At 40.3% G+C, this 19,419-nt stretch overlaps 1 protein-coding gene across 2 annotated transcripts in view; it reads right to left on the minus strand.

Annotated features, from left to right (window-relative positions):
* NEK11 (NIMA-related kinase 11) overlaps nt 1-19,419 on the minus strand; it is a 339,525-nt gene that overhangs the window by 133,865 nt on the left and 186,241 nt on the right. For both annotated transcript variants that reach the window (XM_011933680.1, XM_011933679.1), the window contains exon 14: nt 1,586-1,746. In XM_011933680.1, the coding sequence (XP_011789070.1) occupies nt 1,586-1,746 (161 nt within the window). The remainder of the gene's footprint in view (nt 1-1,585; nt 1,747-19,419) is intronic.

Below are 19,419 nucleotides of genomic sequence, written 5' to 3' on the forward strand. Positions count from 1 at the left end.
GGTCTTCTGTGTCCTTCGCGCTGGGAGTTGGAGACTGCAGCTGTTTCTATTCGGCCATCTTGCTCCGCCCCCCCTTAAAAAACATTTCTAAGTGATAATATTAGTAGCTAAAATTTTTCCACTTGATGCTTTGACCAAAAATTGGGCACTGGATGTATTTTGCATATCGTGTGTTTTGCAACCACAGGTGCAGAATGAAGGCTCTGTAATGGTGCAATAATATCCGTTACAGTTATTTATGACAGTGGCTCAGAAGGTAGTAGAAATTGTATTTTTGATTTGTGGTAGGAGGTGCTGTTGTTTTCCAGATTCAATTGGAAAAAAATGGGAAAATCGTATAAGCAAAGTTTTTATTTTGGCATTCTGAATCCCCCTTTTAGCTGTATTTTTCTCAAAGCCTATTTGTTTCTCTCTTCATGTATCTGTCTCCTATATTACCTCTCTCTAATCCTTACTCTTTATCTCTTTCTCCTCTTTATCTCATCCCTTTTTCTGCTTGGCCCCATACCCGTACCCTACTAGTTCCCTTCTCCTTGCCTCTCTCTCCTAATATCAAATTGGAGAGCACTTCTTACTGCTTTTATTTATTGAATATTATGATGCATAATCTTTATTAAAATGGTTGAATGGATTTAAGAGGCTGAATGGATTGAATATTAGGATATATTGCATAATTTTTATTAAAAATGGTTGAATGGATTTTTGGAGTGAATCATCTTCACTCCAGAAATCATCTCCTCTAGCTGAGCTTTTGGTCAGTTAGGTGTCCTTTGGTAGACTTTTATTTTAGTAACTGCATGGTTCTCAGTTAATAAAAGCTTCTGTAACTCATGGAAGTTTAGGATTGGAAGGTAAGAAGAAAATGAGGTATGGATGTATACATTGCCCAAAGCTCTCCCCTTTATCTTCATATGCCTCTTGCTTTTTTTCTCTTGCAGACACCCAACACAGAAAGCACATGTCAGGGGTGTTTCTTGGCCTATAGCTCATATAAGGCTTAATCTTGCTATAGTCAAAGAGATCTACTACAAGGGCATAGGGCATATACTCAGAGAGACCTCACCACTTAAGCAAGAATGTGTCCTCAGAGGCTAAAAGTAGCTAGGAAGATTATCCCCTAAGCCCAGGATCTTTAGGTCTGATCCCCAAAGCTAAGTCAGTCTTTACAAATTTGTATTTGCATTTAATTTGTGAACATGACCCCAAAATACGATTACCAGACAGAAAAGTATATAAAAAATCCCATTCTCTCTGCTAAAGAGACACTTGCATTTTTTAATTCAATAGCTGTATACGAATCCCTCCTCAGTGTGCAATGTGGTGTGTGCCATCCCCCAACCCCCCAAATAAGTACAGTGTACTCCAGCTCTTCCCTTATCAACATGGTTCAGATCAGATTCTCCAAATTCTATAGGGCCCTGCCTGCCTCTGGACCTTGAGAAGCCAGACCTATCACAAGTAGCTATTATAATAACCCTGGCCACTGTGTCCCCAACTTCACCTTAGAAGACTTCCTTTCCTCTCTGGGAGAGTCCAGTCAGTACCTTGAACAGTTCCATGGCTTCCAATGGGGAGTATCATATACCTGTTGGTTTGTTCTGTAAGTAGGCTGGGATCCCTCATTCTTAATTTCTTTCTCTGGTCCTGCTAACACTATTTCTTCTTCCTCCTCATCACTCTCTTCACAATAGGAATCAAATGCATCAGCATAGTATTCTTCAGCTACAAGTGGGTCTTCTGGGATCTCTGAAATAATGAACAAACAACAGTCAGATACTACCAGTTATTAAAATTATAATGAGGTAAGAAAACCCTATCTTTTCACAGGGATGTATATTTTGCTTGCACTAACAAAGCTTCCATGGAGTGTAGAGCTGAATCTCAGCTTCCTGAAAGTATTTGGTTGAATGTAATAAACACTCAGCAAAATAAAACCAGTGGAGGAAAGGAGGAACATTTCCATTAGCAACTACCTTTTGAAGGTAAGAAAAAAATCATGAAACAAGAATAAATAATATGCTTGAACATCTTGACATTTGGAAGCATGAATCCTTATTTAAAATGAGGAAATTTAGGAGCAAAGGTAGGACAAGATGTCCTGGCTGAAGGGTCCTGTTACACAACACACATAAAGTTCTTAGCGTAGGTAGTTGGAGCAAAACTACTGCAGCATTTTTCCTAGATATTTCTTTTTTTTTTTTTTTAAATGTTACTGCTAAGACCAAACAAGATGACTAGGATATACAGCAGCAGCATTGTGGCAAGCTGGGAAAAACACAATTCTTTTCTAATAGGTAATGATGGCTTTTGAGATGGAGTTCACTCTGGTGGGTCCTATTTATTCAACCTTACATTCAGCACTTATTTTAAAAAAGAATACCCACTTAAGCTGATGACAATAAGCATCTACCCAAGTTACTTGATGCAACATTGTTAGTAACTAGAATAAAGTCGGTGTTTCTAACAATCTTCAGTGAAGAAAGGCCATGAATGGATCACAATAAAGCATAATGATACAAACTCTTATTTACTAACGGGGGCCTAGAAATAAAGAACTACCCAAAGAACTACCCTTGGGTCGGGGGAGGAGAAAACTGTAATACTCAACTGCAGCAAAACAGTAGGCATTTTAGACTTTGCACCATACTCAGACTTAAAAATAAAATTTGTATTCTAAATTATAACACATTATTTTTCAATCTATTGTTGCTATTTCCTGTCTAGTGGGAAAAATATGAAATTTGGGGTCAGAAAAATCAAGGCTGGAATCTAGCTTTCCACCTTTTAGATGAAAATTTGTGCAAGAGACTTAAACTCACAGAGCTCCAATTTCTGTGATAAAATTAACATAAATGTAAACTAGTAGAGTGGCAACTGAGATTTAGTAATAGAATTCTCATGAAAGCATCGGTATGCAGGGAAGTTTCATACAAATGTTCACTCAATTTCCATGTCTGTAAAAATGGGCTTTTCATTAAATGAGTTCAGAATTCTTTCAAAGTAAAATACTTAATGGATTTAGAATTCCCTGGAAATAGAAGATGTTAAAATGTGTTTGTTATCTATGGTTTTGCGCTAAAACATAAAAGGCTGCTGTAGAGTAGAATAAAAATTAGTCAGCTCAAAAGACAAAAATTACATATATTCAAAACTGCCTTTGCCAGTTCCTTAGAAAGCAGTGTACTAGGGATCTCATACCTTCTCTCAGCAATTTCAACACAGCGTTTTGTTTTTTTTTTTTTCCAGATCAGTTCAGATCACTGATTTTCAGCTGACCATCAGATGAGATAGAATACTGTTATGGATAAGCCATAGTTTTTATTTTTTTATTTATATTGAAATAATATATATTATTTTATTAAATGTGGCTTCTAGTCATTATATCAAGAAGACACCTGCACGTGTCTGTATGTACACACATATATATAACATACCTATACACGTATGTAGATGCATATAGAACTTCAATACCTTTTGCGTACAAGTGGTTTTTGGTTACATGGGTGACTTTTGCAGTGGTGAAGTCTGAGATTTTAGTGCACCCTCACCCAAGTAGTATACACTGTAGCCAATATGCAGCTTTTTATCCCTTACCTCCCTCCCACCCTCCTCCCCTCTGAGTCTCCAAAGTCCATTATACCACTCTGCATGTCTCTGTGTACCCATAGCTTAGCTCCCACTTATAAGTGAGAACATATGGTATTCGGTTTTCCACTCCTGAGTTACTTCACTTAGAATAATGGCCTCCAGCTCCATCCAAGTTGCTGTAAAAGACAGTATTTCATTCTTTTTTTTAATGGCTGAGTAGTATTCCATGGTGTACATATGCCACATTTTCTTTATCCACCTGTCAGTGATGGGCAGTTATGTTGGTTCCATATCCTTGCAATTGTGAATTGTGTTGTGATAAACATAAACGTGCAGGTATCTTTTTGCTATAATGACTAGAAGCCATGTTTAATAAAAATCTTCATTTTACTTACACTGAGAATGACAAGACGATCACAGCATGAGAAGTGTATGAAAACTAAAATCCCCTGAGAGATCTCCTGTTCTACCATCAAGTAGGGGCATGTGCTTGCTGAGTGGAATGAAAGACAGAACCATATGATGTCTTCCTTCTCTTGCCCACCCTCAACTCTCTCTGAATCTCTGTGTCTTTCTCTGAGCTGTCCATTCTCTCTCTTTGCCCACTCTCTTCTACTTCCTCTCCCTCTCCTTGAGTCTCTTTGTCCCTTTGACAGTTATTCATTCTCTCACTCATTCATACTTTTCCCTCTTGCTCTCCCATTTTTCCTTTATCTTCATTCCTCCTTGTCCACTCCCTTGGCTTTCCAACTATGACACGGTAAGAAATATCATTTACATTGGTTGCCCAGTGCACAGAAATGTGCTTATATATGTATGTATGTAAATATCTTTATAGTTGAAACAAAAGTTTCATATATCAAGACCTACTTACTCAAACTACATATGATACACGCTGGTGTTTTTCATTCTGTTCAATCATTTTTTTATGCTGGTTGCAACTCACTAAACTGACCTCTCAACCTGCAGTTTGAAAAACACCCCAACCTAGCCAGAGAGACCAACATTCAGAAACACTCCTTTAGAATGCCGGCTTTGGCACAGAAACAAAATCTGCATTTAAGTCAAGCCTCTAGCAGTAGCTCTGTAACACTGTGTTATTTAAGCTTTCTGCACTTCAGTTTTCTCATCTATAAAACAAAGATGATAATATTGGTCTCATGGAATTGTTGGAAACATTCCATAGTACAATGGATGCAAAGTATGTATCAAACAAATGTTAGTTACTATTGGAAACAATCAGGCAAACACTCAGTAGTTTTGCCTGTAATATCCAACACCAGGAAGAAGTAACAGTCACACATCACTTAACAACGAGGATATGTTCTGAGGAATATGTCATTCGGTGATTTCATCATTGCATGAACATCAAAGAGTGCATTTATTACAAACCTAGACGGTATAACCTACTACACATCCATGTTTATGTGGTATGGCCTATTGCTCTTAGGCTACAGCCCTGGACAGCATGTTACTGCACCGAATACTGTAGACAATTGTAACACAGTGGTAAGTATTTGTGTATCTTAACATTAAAAATGTACAGTAAAAATGTAAAAGACTTTTTAAATGGCACATCTGTACAGGGCAGTTACCATGAATGGGCATGCAGGACTGGAAGTTAGCCTGGGTGAGTCAGTGAGTGAGTGCTGAGTGCATGTGAAGGCCTAGAACATTACCGTACACTACTATAGACTTTATAAACACTGGACACTTAGGCTACACTACATTTATAAAAAACGTTTTCCTTTCTTCAATAATAAATTAAACAGCTTACTCTAAGTTTTTTAAACTTCTTGACTCTATCGTAATAACACTTAGCTTAAAACACAAACGCATTGTACAGCTGTACGAAAATAATTTCTTTTTTTTTACTTCTCTCGTAACTAGGAGATAGTCAATAAAGCATTTTTTCTTTCTTTTTCTTTTTCAACTATTTTGTTAAAAATGAAGACACAAACACACACATTAGCCTACTGCTACACAGCGTCAGGATCACTGATACCACTGTCTTCCACCTCCACATCTTGTCCCCCTAGAAGGTCCCTAGGGGCAGTAACACACATGGAGCCTCCATCTACTGTAATAACAGTGCCTTCTTCTGAAATACCTCCCAAAGGACCTGCCCAAGGCTGTTTTACAGTTAATTTTTTTTTAATAAGTAGAAGGAGTACACTTTAAAATTATGATAAAAACTATAGCAGGCCAGGCATGGTGGCTCACTCCTATAACCCCAGCACTTTGGCTGGCCGAGGCGGGCAGATCACCAGAGGTCAGGAGTTCAAGAACAGCCTGGGCAACATGGAGAAACCCACTCTTTACCAAAAATACAAAAAATTAGCTGGGTGTGGTGGTGCACACTTGTGGTCCCAGCTAACTGGGAGGCTGAAGTGGGAGGATTACTTGAGCCTGGAAGGTGCATATAATGCACACCTCGAAAAAAAAAAAAAGTATAGTAAATACATAAAGTAGTAACAGTCATTTGTTATCACTATACCGTACATAATTATATGCATTACACTTTTATATGACTGGCAGTGTAGTAGGTTTATTTACCCTGCATCTCCACAAATATGTGAGTGGCTACGTTGTTCTGCAATGTTATGATGGCTATGATAGCATTAGGTCTTGGGAATTTTTCAGCTTCATTAATGGGACCATCATTGTACATGCAGTCTATCATTGACCAAAAGATTGTTACGCAGTGTATGACTGTATTAGACAATTGCAAATATATACCCAAGTTAAAAATATTTATTTTAAATAGAATAACTTCTCAAAATTCATACTGAACCCAACTGAAATGGGTAATATGGAATCTAGACTCTCTCTGGTTTCCTTTCTGCTGGACTCCACAGGAATCCTTAGGCAATTCACCACACTGTTCATCTCCCACTGTCCTTCCTGTCCACTGGTTCCATCTAGGTTTCCTTCAAGCAGCTCAGGAGAAACCTCTGCAAGGGGGTTTGGCAAATATGTTCCGTAAAGGGCTACATAGTAAAAAGTTTTAGGCTTTGCAGATTACATGGTCTCTGTCACACAACTACCCAACTCTGCCTTTGTAGTGTGAAAACAGACAATACATAAATGAATGAGTGTGGCTATGTCCCAATAAAACTTTATTTACAAACATAGGCAGCAAACCAAGTCAGATCTGTACAACACAGACAAATCTTTCTTCTGTTAAAATACTAAGTTCCTCTTCCCAAAACATAGCTCACTATGTACAGACAGCCTTAGTCCCTTTTCCTCTCCTACCTAGGATTTCCTCCTAGAAGGGGAAGAGGGAAAGAAGTGGCCAGAGAAAAGTGCCATTCTGCCACCTAAGTTGTGAAACAAACTGGGATGAATCTGTCTCCAGTATTTCTTAAGTAAGTTCCATTAACTTGGTGCTGCCCATGAAAGGACTCATTTTCATTTTCAAAGGGAAAAGTCAAAAGAAATGTAAGTCTGTTTGAACTGTGTTTGTCAAGCCTCATGTTTTTCATACATAGACCCAATTTGAAACCTTATTAGGCTAAGGTTCCTTTCTCCTGTCACTAAGGGGAAAAGAGTCTGATAAATAGCTTTAATTTCCTTGTACCCTGAAGTCAGCCTCATAATGGGTACACTGGAGTGGCATTCCAGATCTTCTGTATGCCGGATAAGCAGTAACAGAACGTGTTTATGAAGGAATCCAATAATGGCTGCACCAGTTTGGACACAGATGTTTCAAATCCATGCTGGAAAAACGAAGACATCACCCTGTTCCAGGAAAATGATGGCCTTTATCAGATCCTTCAATTAAGACCCAAATAAATGCCTTTCTCTAAGACTTGTGTGAGCATCAGGATCACCTGCGGGCTTGTTAAAATGGATCTCTGGGTCCCACCCCAAGACTTGGTGATTCAGTAGGTCTGGTGTGGTACCTGAGAATCCACATGACTCCCAAGTTCCCAGGTGATGCTGATGCTGCTGGTCTGGAGGCTGCACTCTCAGAATCACTGCTCTAGAATGTGACTAGTTCAAATAAGAGTATACACTATAACAAAATACAAGAGATTTTATACTATCTCTACATATTTCAACCTTTGTATGTTAAAGACAAAATGTAAACAAAAGAAAAACTTTACCTTAGAAGAGCTCAAGTTGCTGTGCTATTAGTTGTCTAAATTACTTACAATCTCCATGGAGGTATAAGTAATTGAACTATTCCCATTTTGTTGATAGAAAAGAACAAAGCTAAGGGTGGGCAGCCCAAAGTTATAATCTTTATATTTGTGTGCATTTTACAGTTTAAAAAGCACATTGGTATACATTTGATACCACAAAAATGTGATACCATTTGATAGCACAAAGATACCACTTGATCTTTGCAACAACTCTTCAATGTAGACTAGAACGACATTTTTCTGCCTACTTTTCAGACAGGAAAAGTAAGGTTCAGACAAGCTAATGACCAACCGAAGGTCACACTGCTGCATCTGAATCCCCTTTCTTCCAATGAATAAGTCTATTTATGGTTAGTTAGGAATTTTCATCTTTGCCAGTAAAACCATTTCATAAAGGTCACAATGATCTTTCTTGTAGCTCTGAAAGATATTAGACAAAAAGGGATAGACTTTTGACCTACGAGATAGAAAAACTGAAGCTTAGTCATCCTGGCAAATTGTCTTAAGGGAGCTGGGAGAATCAGATTCAGCCTGAGCCTAGTTCTCACTATCATCTATCTCAGATGTGCCAAACTTGAGTGTGCCTCAGAATCAGTTGGAAGGCTTGTTAAAACACATTCCTGCTCCCACATCCAGTGTTTCTATTCAGTAGGTCCGGAATGGGGCCTGAGATTCTGCATTTCTAACTATGCCACTCATCTGGAAATACACTTTGAGAACTATTGCTCTATCTTATAGAACCTTCAAGGAGAAAATGACATCCAGATGCAACTGTTAAATGACAAACTCCTGTCACTTCATCTACTGCATTAGCTCTTTAAACTTCTAAAATGATCCAGATATACATTAACAATTTTTTTAAAAGAGTGTTTTCATAAAAAAGGAACTTTGCCTGAAGAGAAAACCAAGTTTCCTCTAAAGGAACTTAATGCCTTTTAGACATTTAGAAGATCTCAGCCTGTGGACCCACAACCATCCCAAATGGTTTTAACCATTAGAATGCCTTGAGCAAATCCATGTGACAGGCTTGTCAGAATGGTTCTTAAAGGGTGGTCCCCAGAATAGCAAAAAGAACATCACCTGGGCTCTTATTAGAAATAGAAATTTCAAAATTTGCCTATATCTCCAACCTACTGAATCAGAAACTGGGATGAAGATCCAGCAATGTGTATTTTGATAAGTTCTCCAGGTGATCCTGATGCACCCTTAAGTTTGAGAACCACTAATTCAGCACAATGACTGGCACTTTATGTCTGTTGAAATAAAAATCCCTTCTAATATTCCAGGTAGATGGTAAGCTCCAGGAGGGCAGAGGCCATGCCCATCCTGCTCACCATGGTATCCCCAACAGATGATTCAAAGCAGACACCCAAAACTTCTTGCTGAATAAATGAGTACATAAATCTCTAAGCAATAAGGACTTTCAAATTGCCACATAGTATCATATACAAATAATTTACTAATCTTTTGGGAGAGTAAGATGGAGAGGGGAAGTGGAGGAGAGGAAGAAGATACAGATGTTTTTCCTAAGACCCCCACCCCTTTCCTCTTTTTCACATACTTTGAACTTATATCTCAGATGTAATCATACCTTTGAATTGCAAAAAATGTCTTCATCATACTAAAACTTCCAGCTACATCCCACAGGCCCACTAAGTCCCAGAACTCAGTCAAGATGACCCAGAGTGTGACAGCTCATGCTGTTAGGCTGGGGCTTTCTCCAGGTGCCCTAGAGTCTGCCCCAGACACCCTGCCTCTCTCTGCATATCTAATCATAGTTTCACATTAATGTTTGCAGAGCTGACTGTCATGGGGCAGACAGAGGGTGGGTGGTGGGAGCCCTCTGCAGAAGGCAGCTACCAAAAGATGTCCATCTCTATTTTTCCTTTCTTTTCTAATTTTCTGAAGAGGGTAATGGCTTTATTACACCAAGCCAGAAAATACTGAACAAAGGCTATTAAAAGGCTGTAAGAAGAACAAACTGATTTATTCTTATATCTCAATGTGACCTCTACGAAGACCATGCTCATTCGTTACAAATTGGGAGTGGCAGTGCTTAGAATGAGTACAGTTATTATTTATACTGACATGGCAGCTATCAAAGCATCTCTTATTTTCCCAAAAATGACATTCGTGGGTGTGAAAAACGGCTCAAATTCATTTTTTAATAAAAACATTAAAATTAAAATACTATTTTCTCATATGTATAGGAACCTATGATTAATATGCTACTACAATGTCCCTAAAACCATAAGGTGTTTTTTTTTTTTTTACTTTTTACATAAGGTAAAAGTCAATACTTTGAGAAGACACACAGACATAGGCATTGTGCTGAGTTGCCTCGATTTCCCCCAGAAGCTCCATTTCGTATAAGATAAGCACAATTTAGATGAAACAAAACAAAAAGAAATTGAAGTCAAAGTTAACTGGTGACATCTGCTGCTTCTGAGAAAAACTGCCTTCCACCAGAAGTGATGATACAAAGTCGTGACTAGGAGGACCAGCTGTAGGGTCAGATGGCAATCAAATTCTGCCTCCGTTGCTTATTGGCTGTGTGACCTCAGGTAGGCTACTTCACTTATCTGGGTCACAGTGTTCTTATTTGTAAGTGGGTGTAGTGGCTACTATTGATGTCCCACCCAAATTCCCTTACCAGACACACTCCAAAGTATAATTGGCACACCCTCGTCTGCTAGCTGCTGTGCGTGTTGGCTGCTGTATTAAGTCAGCTAGAGCTGCCATGAGATGACACCACAAATTGGGTGATTTAAACAATAGAAATTTATTTCCCAGAGTTCTGGAGGTTGGAGATTAAGGGGCCAGCAGGGTTGGATTCCTCTGAGGCCCTTCTCCTTGGCCTCCCTCTTGCTGCTTCTTCACAAGGTCATCCTCTGTGCATTCATACCCTGGTGTCCCTGTGTTCTAATCTCCTCTTTTTTTTTTTTTTTTCCTTAAGTTCTGGGATACATCTGCAGAACATGCAGGTTTGTTACATGGGTATACACGTGCCATGGTGGTTTGCTGCACCCATCAACCCATCATCTACATTAGGTATTTCTCCTAATGCTATCCCTCCCCTAGTCCCCATCCCCGACAGGCCCTGGTATGTGATGTTGCCCTCCCTGTGTCTATGTGTTCTCACTGTTCAACTCCCACTTACGAGTGAGAATGTGTGGTTTTTGGTTTTCTGTTCTTGTGTTAGTTGGCTGAGAATGATGGTTTCTAGTTTCATCCATTTCCCTGCAAAGGACATGAACTCATCCTTCTTTATGGCTGCATAGTATTCCATGTTGTATATGTGCCATATTTTCTTATCCAGTCTATCATTTCTGGGCATTTGGCTTGTTTCCAAGTCTTTGCTATTGTGAACAGTGCTGCAATAAACATACGTGTGCTGTGTCTTTATAGTAGAATGATTTATAATCTTTTGGGTACATACCCAGTAATGGGATTGCTGAGTCAAATGGTATTTCTGGTTCTAGATCCTTGAGGAATCACCACACTGTCTTCCACAATGCTTGGACTAATTTACACTTCCAACAACAGTATAAAAGCATTCCTGTTTCTCCACATCCTCTCCAGCAACTCTATCAAAAAGTGGACGAAGGATATGAACAGACACTTCTCAAAAGAAGACATTTACATGACCAACAAACATGAAGAAAAGTTCATCATCACTGGTCACTAGAGAAATGCAAATCAAAACCACAATGAGATACCATCTCACACCAGTTAGAATGGTGATCACTGAAAAACCTAATCTTCTGTTCTTATGAGGACACAGTCAGATTGGCTTAGAGCCTACCCTATCAGCTTCATTTTAATTTAATCACCTCTTTAAAAGCCATGTCTTCAAATACAGTCACATTCTGAAGTACTGGGGGATAGGCCTTCAACATATGGTTTTTAGGGGGGATTCAGTTAAGCCTATAACAGTTGCTGACAGCACACAGATACTGTATTCTCCACAGAATTGTTCTTGGATCAAAGAAGCCCTCCTTACTGAAAAGATGATGCCACATCTCTGCCCCAGGGGCAGTCCTGGCCAATGACTGAGTGACTTACAGTAGAACCATCTTTGTGGTGTTACTCATGCCCCAGAGCTCCCTGTGCGAGCAGACTGAAGCTAGTCTCCAGCTCAGACCACATCCTTGCTCAGTTCCTTCTATCTGGACACAGCTCCCAACCCCACACAAAACCCCATACACACGCCCACATCCTTAGAGCTCTCCACAATAAGATACATGCACCAGATGCCCGTATCAGGCTGTGCTTCTAAGGAACCTAACTAAAGACTTGGATATTATAATAAAAATATCTTGACTCGTGGTTACAAAACAAAATATAAAAGATAAGTGACACTATACAGTAAGATAAACATCCCTTAAAGGAAAATAGGTGCCAGCAAAGTTACATTCTTTAATATTATAACTTTCATCCTCAGACCTTCCAGAAAATAATGGAGTCCACATCTGTGGCACTGCTAAAGTGAGTCCTTTGTCAGATATCAATTATATCTCAGATGACTAAATTTTTTTTCTCTCTGGAGGTCTAGTCTCCTGGCCCTCTTTAAAGTCTTCTTAAAGGGCTTCATCTTACATAGTGTCCAGAACATGGTAGGTGCTCCATAAAATGGCAGCTATTAATTTAGTATGTAGAAAGACACATTTTTATAATTGTTGTTGTGAGAATTTTTTTTTTTAACAAATTGTATTTAGAAAAATAAGTGACAAAAGTGCAGGGAGAGAAAATGACATGATCCCTTCTGCCAGGAACAAGAGGAGGGCTCTGGCCCTGTTCCAGAAAGGTGGAGAGAAAGAGAGTGGGAGGGGCCAGAGTGAGATGGTGGCCGATCATGCGCTCTGTAAGACTCCAAATTCACCCGAAACTTAGGATAGCTGTACCATCTAGGTTTGCGGGAGCACACTCTGTGATGTCTGCCCAATGACAAAATTGCCTAAGGACATATTTCTTAGAACACAACCCCATTTTTAAGTGATGCGTGACTGTATACATAAAGGGCCAACAGCAGAGCTAGAGGAAAACACTTCCCAGGCAGAGGTCACCTGTCCTTCAGGACGACAGCAGAACTCTCCCAACGAGATAAAAACCACTCTGAAAACCCCAGCTTTCCATTCTCCCAGGAGCTAATAAGGATACCCAGTCTCTCCCTCACCCATGCCTTCCCCAGCACTATTAAAGAAAAACAACTGACTCTTTTGATACTTTGCTGTTTGGGAAAAGGCATTTTGTCCACCTCAAAACGTCAATTCAATATATATTGTATTTTATTTTTTCCTTTTCAATTTTTAAAAGCAATCTCTCTCCCCACTGTGAACCATGAAATGGTCATGCAGTGAGTCATCACTGGGCCTCGAACACTCTGTTCACGGTGTCCGAATTCCCGGTGGCAGCAGTTAAGATTGCTCAGTGGAGCTCAGAAGTCATAGAGAAGGAAGGGCACACTCTGAGACCCACAACTGTTCCTTTCCCTGGTGAGTCATCCCCTTTTATGATACCATGGGCCCCTGCTGGAGGTCCCAGAGAAGCCGTTACTCCACATGCCAAATGGTTGCTGCATCTCTATTTCATTACAAAGAGCTCCCTCTGTGCCCAAGGGAAGCAATGGTAATTTTCAATCACAATAACATTTAGTGGGACTGGAGGCATGCAGCAGCATATTTGCTAAGAAATGTTTTGAACCAATGTTCAAGCCAGGGAAGAATATGGACAGCCCCCAGTGAAATAAACACACTCATATTCTGAGGGAGAAATGAACACTCCAGGTATCTTTTAACACTCAGCTCTGCAATCATCTCCAGTCTTCCACTGGCATCATGTCTTACACAGGCTGCTGCAAGCCTTGCCTAATGCACTCACCGTGTGACTCTCCCCTTTCAACGATGCCCTCACTGCCAATAAAATTGAGTATAAAATCTTAAGTTTGGCAGGCAAGACCTTTTATCATTTGCAACCCACATTCCCAAATCTGCCTCTTCTTACCAATGAATACAGTAGCTCTCATTTAAAGGTATGTACCAAAAGACTCTGATTGGGCAGTCCTGGTCTGGGTCTAGAAGCTTTATTTTTCTGATGCTTTCCAGACAGTTCTCATATGTATCTTCAGAATCCTGGCTTTCATCACCTGAACTCTGCATTTTCCCTGAATTCACTCTTTGCTTTCCCACTTCATCTGAAAGTACCACTTCTTTTAGAATTGACCTAACACAGTAGACACTAGCCACTTGTGGCTATTTGAATTAAAATTATTAAAATTAAACAAAATGCCAAATTCAGTTGCACTAGCTACTTTTCAAGTGCTCAACAGTCACCTGTGACAAAAATTATAGCACATTTCCAACACTGAAGAAAATCCTACTGGACAGCACTGTTCTAGGCTGTCATCTCTCTAAACAGAGGGCCACAGCCTCCGCTTTCAGTTTGGCCAGATTTCTTTGAAGCTCTGGGATGTGAGTCACTTTACCTCTCTGATCCTCAATTCCTCTCCCGGCCAGCACACCATCTACCATCACTAATCCCCACCTCTGCAAAGAGAAGGCAGAATCTCCTGGCCCTTGAAAGCGCTCCAGCTCTCACGGTCGTGGATGTAGCAGGGGAGAGGTAGTGCCCCCATCGCACCCCAGCCCTAAGCCTCTTCATGTAACTGAGTGCCATATCAAAGGATGTATCCAATCAAACCTTCTCATCTGTAAGATGCCCTTTTCTGCCTTCTTTTACACCATATCTACATGTACAGTTTGAATAAATGCCCAAACCCAGCCTTCTGGGCAACCCCTTGCCCAGAGAAAGGCAAGCTCACGGACCTCCCACATCCCCATGGTAGACAATATCTTTCACAGCACAGCAGGGACCAAGTCAACTTTGAGAATAATATCACTAACTGCAAGTGGAACTGAACCTCAAACACAAACGATATGTTTATATTCTTAGGATGGGGGTGCACATCAGTTGCTTGGTTTGCCATGATGCTTTCTTTCCTCACACAATAAGCTATAGGGTTAGTACCTTGACTTTTCTAAAAGAAACTTTCAAAACCAGGGCTAAATTTAACTATATTGATTAGCTTAGCCTACAGCATCACACATGAGGTTGTGAAAAGAAATAATTTCCTTAGACAAAATGCATATTCATGACCCTTTCCGGAGGGCTAAATTAAGTAAGGTACAGTACCGTTTTTTATATATAGGAAAGCAGGTTCTGCTGTAAGTGTCTCTCTAAGTGGCATCTCTGTATTTGACTGAGTGTACTAGAAGTTCTCCACTCCCTGCTACACACACACACACACACACACACACACACGCACATGCACGTGACAGAAATAAGCTCCATAATCCTTTTGGAAATAGGTCTCCCTCAAGCTCCAGAGTCTGTACTTTTATCCTATATGTCAAGATGATTTCCCCTCAGGAAAAGCTGTAATGTTTCCCTGAAACTTGTTTTTCCTGGTTTAGAGAGTAAAACTCAAAACGACTAGGTAACGTTTGTCTTTTCTCCCTCAAATTCAGAGAAATGAATCCAGGACAGGAAATTCATTCTGTCAAGGAGAAATGTAGAAAGACTTCACAGAGACTCTGAAAACTTTGGTACATAGTGGGATGTGCTGTGTTTGGTGGCAGAAGGCACCTTGTTCTATGACTTTAGGCAACTGGTTTAAGTTCCCAGGCCTTAGGTGTCTTATGTGTAGAACGGGATGGTGATAACTCACCAACTTTAAAACCAGAGCCTGAACTGAATGATTTCAGGTTACTTTTCTGCATTAAGACTTACAAATTTACAACAAGGAGTAATAAACCAGACCAATATCTTAGTTAGTTTGGGCTTCCGTAACAGAATACCACACACTAGGTGGCTTAAACAACAGAAATGTATTTCTCACAGTTTTGAAGGCTGGGAAGTCTAAGGTCAAGGAGCTGGCAGATTCAGTGTCTGGTTGAAGGCTCCCTTCCCAGTTTGCAGACTGCTGACCTCTTCTCGTATCCTCACATGGTGGAGCACGGAAACATAGAGACAGGAAGCCAGTTTTCTCATGTCTCTACTTACAAGGGAACTAATCCCATCCTGTGGGCTCTACCTTCATGACCAAATCACCTTCTAAAGGCCTCATCTCCAAATATCATCCCATTGGGGATTAGGGTTTCAATATGATGAATTTGGGGGGACACAAGCATGCACTACATTATAACTAGTGTGCACATGAATCACCTGGGGAACTTGATGAACTCCAGTTTCAGACTGGCAGGACTGGAGTAGGGCCTGAGATTCTGCATTTCTGACATGCTTCAGGGTGACAGAGATGCTGCTAGTCCACAAACCACACTTAGAGTAGTAAAAGAATAGACCACTGATTTCTGTTCCTGGCCACCAAATATTTGTCAAAAAGTGAGTTTCTAACTAACTAAGACCATCACAGCTGAAGGATTTAAACTATAGGTGGCCTCTCCTTCCTCTCTTTTACTTTTTTCTGGCTGTATTTTCTCATTAACAAAGTTTCTGCCATGTACTTTGGAATGCACTTAGCAACTTGTATGATTGTTGGCAGAGAGAACACCTTGTAAGCCAAATGACAGTTCCTCTTCAATAAAATCCTAAATCATAATTTCTCTTTTCCACCTCTGGTCTCCTGGAAAACATTTGTCTCCCATTGGCAGCACCCTTCTGTTAACTGGCTATGTGGAGGCAGTCAGGAAACTGCTGGAACATGCTTGCTGGCCTAAAGACATTATTAGTTCACCATTGTGAAGAGGCAAACGTAATGCAGGAAGATGGGGTGTGTGTGTGGGTGTGTGTGTGTGTGTGTGTGTGTGTGGGTGTGTGTGTGGAGAGGGGTGGCATGGGGGATTTAAGGAATTGATTCACATTCACACAATTATGGGGGCTGGCAAGTCCAAAATCTGCAACGTAGGCTATGAGGGTAGGGCAACAGGCTGGACACTGAGAAAAGAGTTAATGTTGCAATCTTAAGTCCAAAGGAAGCCTGGAGGCAGAATTCCTTCTTCTTTGGGGAAGATCAGTCTTCTTCTCTTAAAGCTTTCAACTGATTGGATGAGGTCCACTCACATTATGACATTATGAAAAGTGATCTGCTTTACTCAAAGTCTACTGACGTAAATGTTAATTGCATCTTAAAAACACCTTCACAGCAACATCTAGATTGGTGTTTTATGAAACTACCATGGCCTAGCCAAATATACATATGAAATTAACTGTAACAGGATCTAACAGGAGAATTATTTCTCAACTTTAATTCCAACAGAGATTAAAGTTGGCAAAGAGAACTCAGATCTTCCACACAGGCTGCAAAAGTCCCAAAGAGTAGAATTCCAGGCCTCTTCCAGTACTGAAAAACATCTTGACATTTACAAGTTGACTTTTTGGCAAGGGTAATTAACAGTTTCTTAACAAAGATGACCGAATAGGAACAGTTCCAGTCTACAGCTCCTAGCATGGGTGACACAGAAGATGGGTGATCTGTGTATTTCCAGCTGAGCTTTAAAGAGAGCAGTGGTTTCCAAGAATGGAGTTTGAGATCTGAGAACGGACAGACTGCCTCCTTAAGTGGGTCCCTGACCCCTGTGTAGACTAACTTTGAGACACTTCCCAGTAGGGACCAACTGACACCTCATAGAGCTGGGTGCCCCTCTGAGACCAAGCTTTCAGAGGAGGGATGAGGCAGCAGTATTTACTGTTCTGCACCCTCTACTGGTGATACCCAGGGAAACAGGGTATGGAGTAGACCTACAGCAAACTCCAATAGACCAGCAGCTGAAGGACCTGACTTAACAGGAAACTAACAAACAGAAAGGAATAGCATCAACAACAACAAAAAGGGCATCCACACCAAAACCTCATCTCCTCGCCAGCAATCGAACAAAGCCAGAGGGAGAATGAATTTGACGAGTTGACAGAAGTAGGCTTGGGAAGATCGGTAATAACAAACTTCTCCGAGCAAAAGGAGGATGTTCGAACCCATCACGAGGAAGCTAAAAACCTTCAAAAAAGATTAGAAGAATGGATAACTAGAATAAACAGCATAGAGAAGACCTTAAATGATCTGATGGAGATGAAAACCATGGCACGAGAACTATGTGACGGATGCACAGACTTCAGTAGCCGATTCGACCAAGTGGAAGAAAGGATATCAGTGATTGAAGATTAAATGAATGAAATGAAGTGAGAAGAGAAGTTTAGAGAAAAAAGAGTAAAAAGAAACGAACAAAGCCTCCAAGAAATATGGGACTAGGTGAAAAGACCAAATCTATGTTTGATTGGTGTACGTGAAAGTGATGGGGAGAACGGAACCAAGTTGGAAAACACTCTTCAGGATATTAGCCAGTAGAACTCCCCCAACCTAGCAAGGCAGGCCAACATTCATATTCAGGAAATATAGAGAACACCACAAATATACTCCTCAAGAAGAGCAACCCCAAGACATATAATTGTCGGATTCAATAAGGTTAAAATGAAGGAAAAAATGTTAAGGGCAGCCAGAGAGAAAGGTCAGGTTACCCACAAAGGGAGACCCATCAGACTAACAGCAGACCGCTTAGCAGAAACTCTACAACCCAGAATAGAGTGGGGGCCAATATTCAACATTCTTAAAGAATGTTCAACCCAGAATTTCATATCCAGCCAAACTAAGTTTCATAAGTGAAGGAGAAAGAAAATCCTTTACAAACAGATGAGCAAATGCTGAGAGATTTTGTCACCACCACGCCTGTCTTACAAGAGCTCCTGAAGGAAGCACTAAACATGGAAAGGAACAACTGGTACTATCCACTGCAAAAACATGCCAAATTGTAAAGACCGTCGATGCTAGGAAGAAACTGCATCAACTAATGAGCAAAATAACCAGCTACCATCATGATGACAGGATCAAATTCACACATAACAGTATTAACCTTAAATGTAAATGGACTAAATGCCCCAATTAAAAGACATAGACTGGCAAATTGGATAAAGAGTCAAGACCCATCAGTGTGCTGTATTGAGGAGACCCATTTCACATGCAGAGACACACATAGGCTCAAAATAAAGGGATGGAGGAAGATCCACCAAGCAAATGGAAAACAAAAAAAAGCAGGGGTTGCAATCCTAGTTTCTGACAAAACAGACTTTAACCGACAAAGATCAAACGAGACAAAGAAAGCCATTACATAATGGTAAGCGGATCAATTCAACAAGAAGAGCTAACTATCCTAAATATATATGCACCCAAGGAGCCACCAGATTCATAAAGCAAGTCTTTAGAGACCTACAAAGAGACTTAGACTCCCACACAATAATAATGGGAGACTTTAACACCCCACTGTCAACATTAGACAGATCAACGAGACAGAAAGTTAACAAGGATATCTAGGACTTGAACCCAGCTCTGCACCAAGCAGACCTAATAGACATCTACAGAACTCTCCACTCCAAATCAACAGAATATACATTCTCCTCAGCACCCCATCGCACTTATTCCAAAATTGACCACATAGTTGGAAGTAAAGCACTCCTCAGCAAATGTAAAAGAACAGAAATCAAAACAAACTGTCTCTCAGACCACAGTACAATCAAATTAGAACCCAGGATTAAGAAACTCCCTCAAAACCGCACAACTACATGGAAACTGAACAACCTGCTCCTGAGTGACTACTGGGTACATAACGAAATGAAG

The sequence above is a fragment of the Colobus angolensis genome, unplaced genomic scaffold (genome assembly GCF_000951035.1).
Source record: "Colobus angolensis palliatus isolate OR3802 unplaced genomic scaffold, Cang.pa_1.0 Scaffold129, whole genome shotgun sequence".
NCBI classification, from domain to species: Eukaryota; Metazoa; Chordata; class Mammalia; order Primates; family Cercopithecidae; genus Colobus; species Colobus angolensis.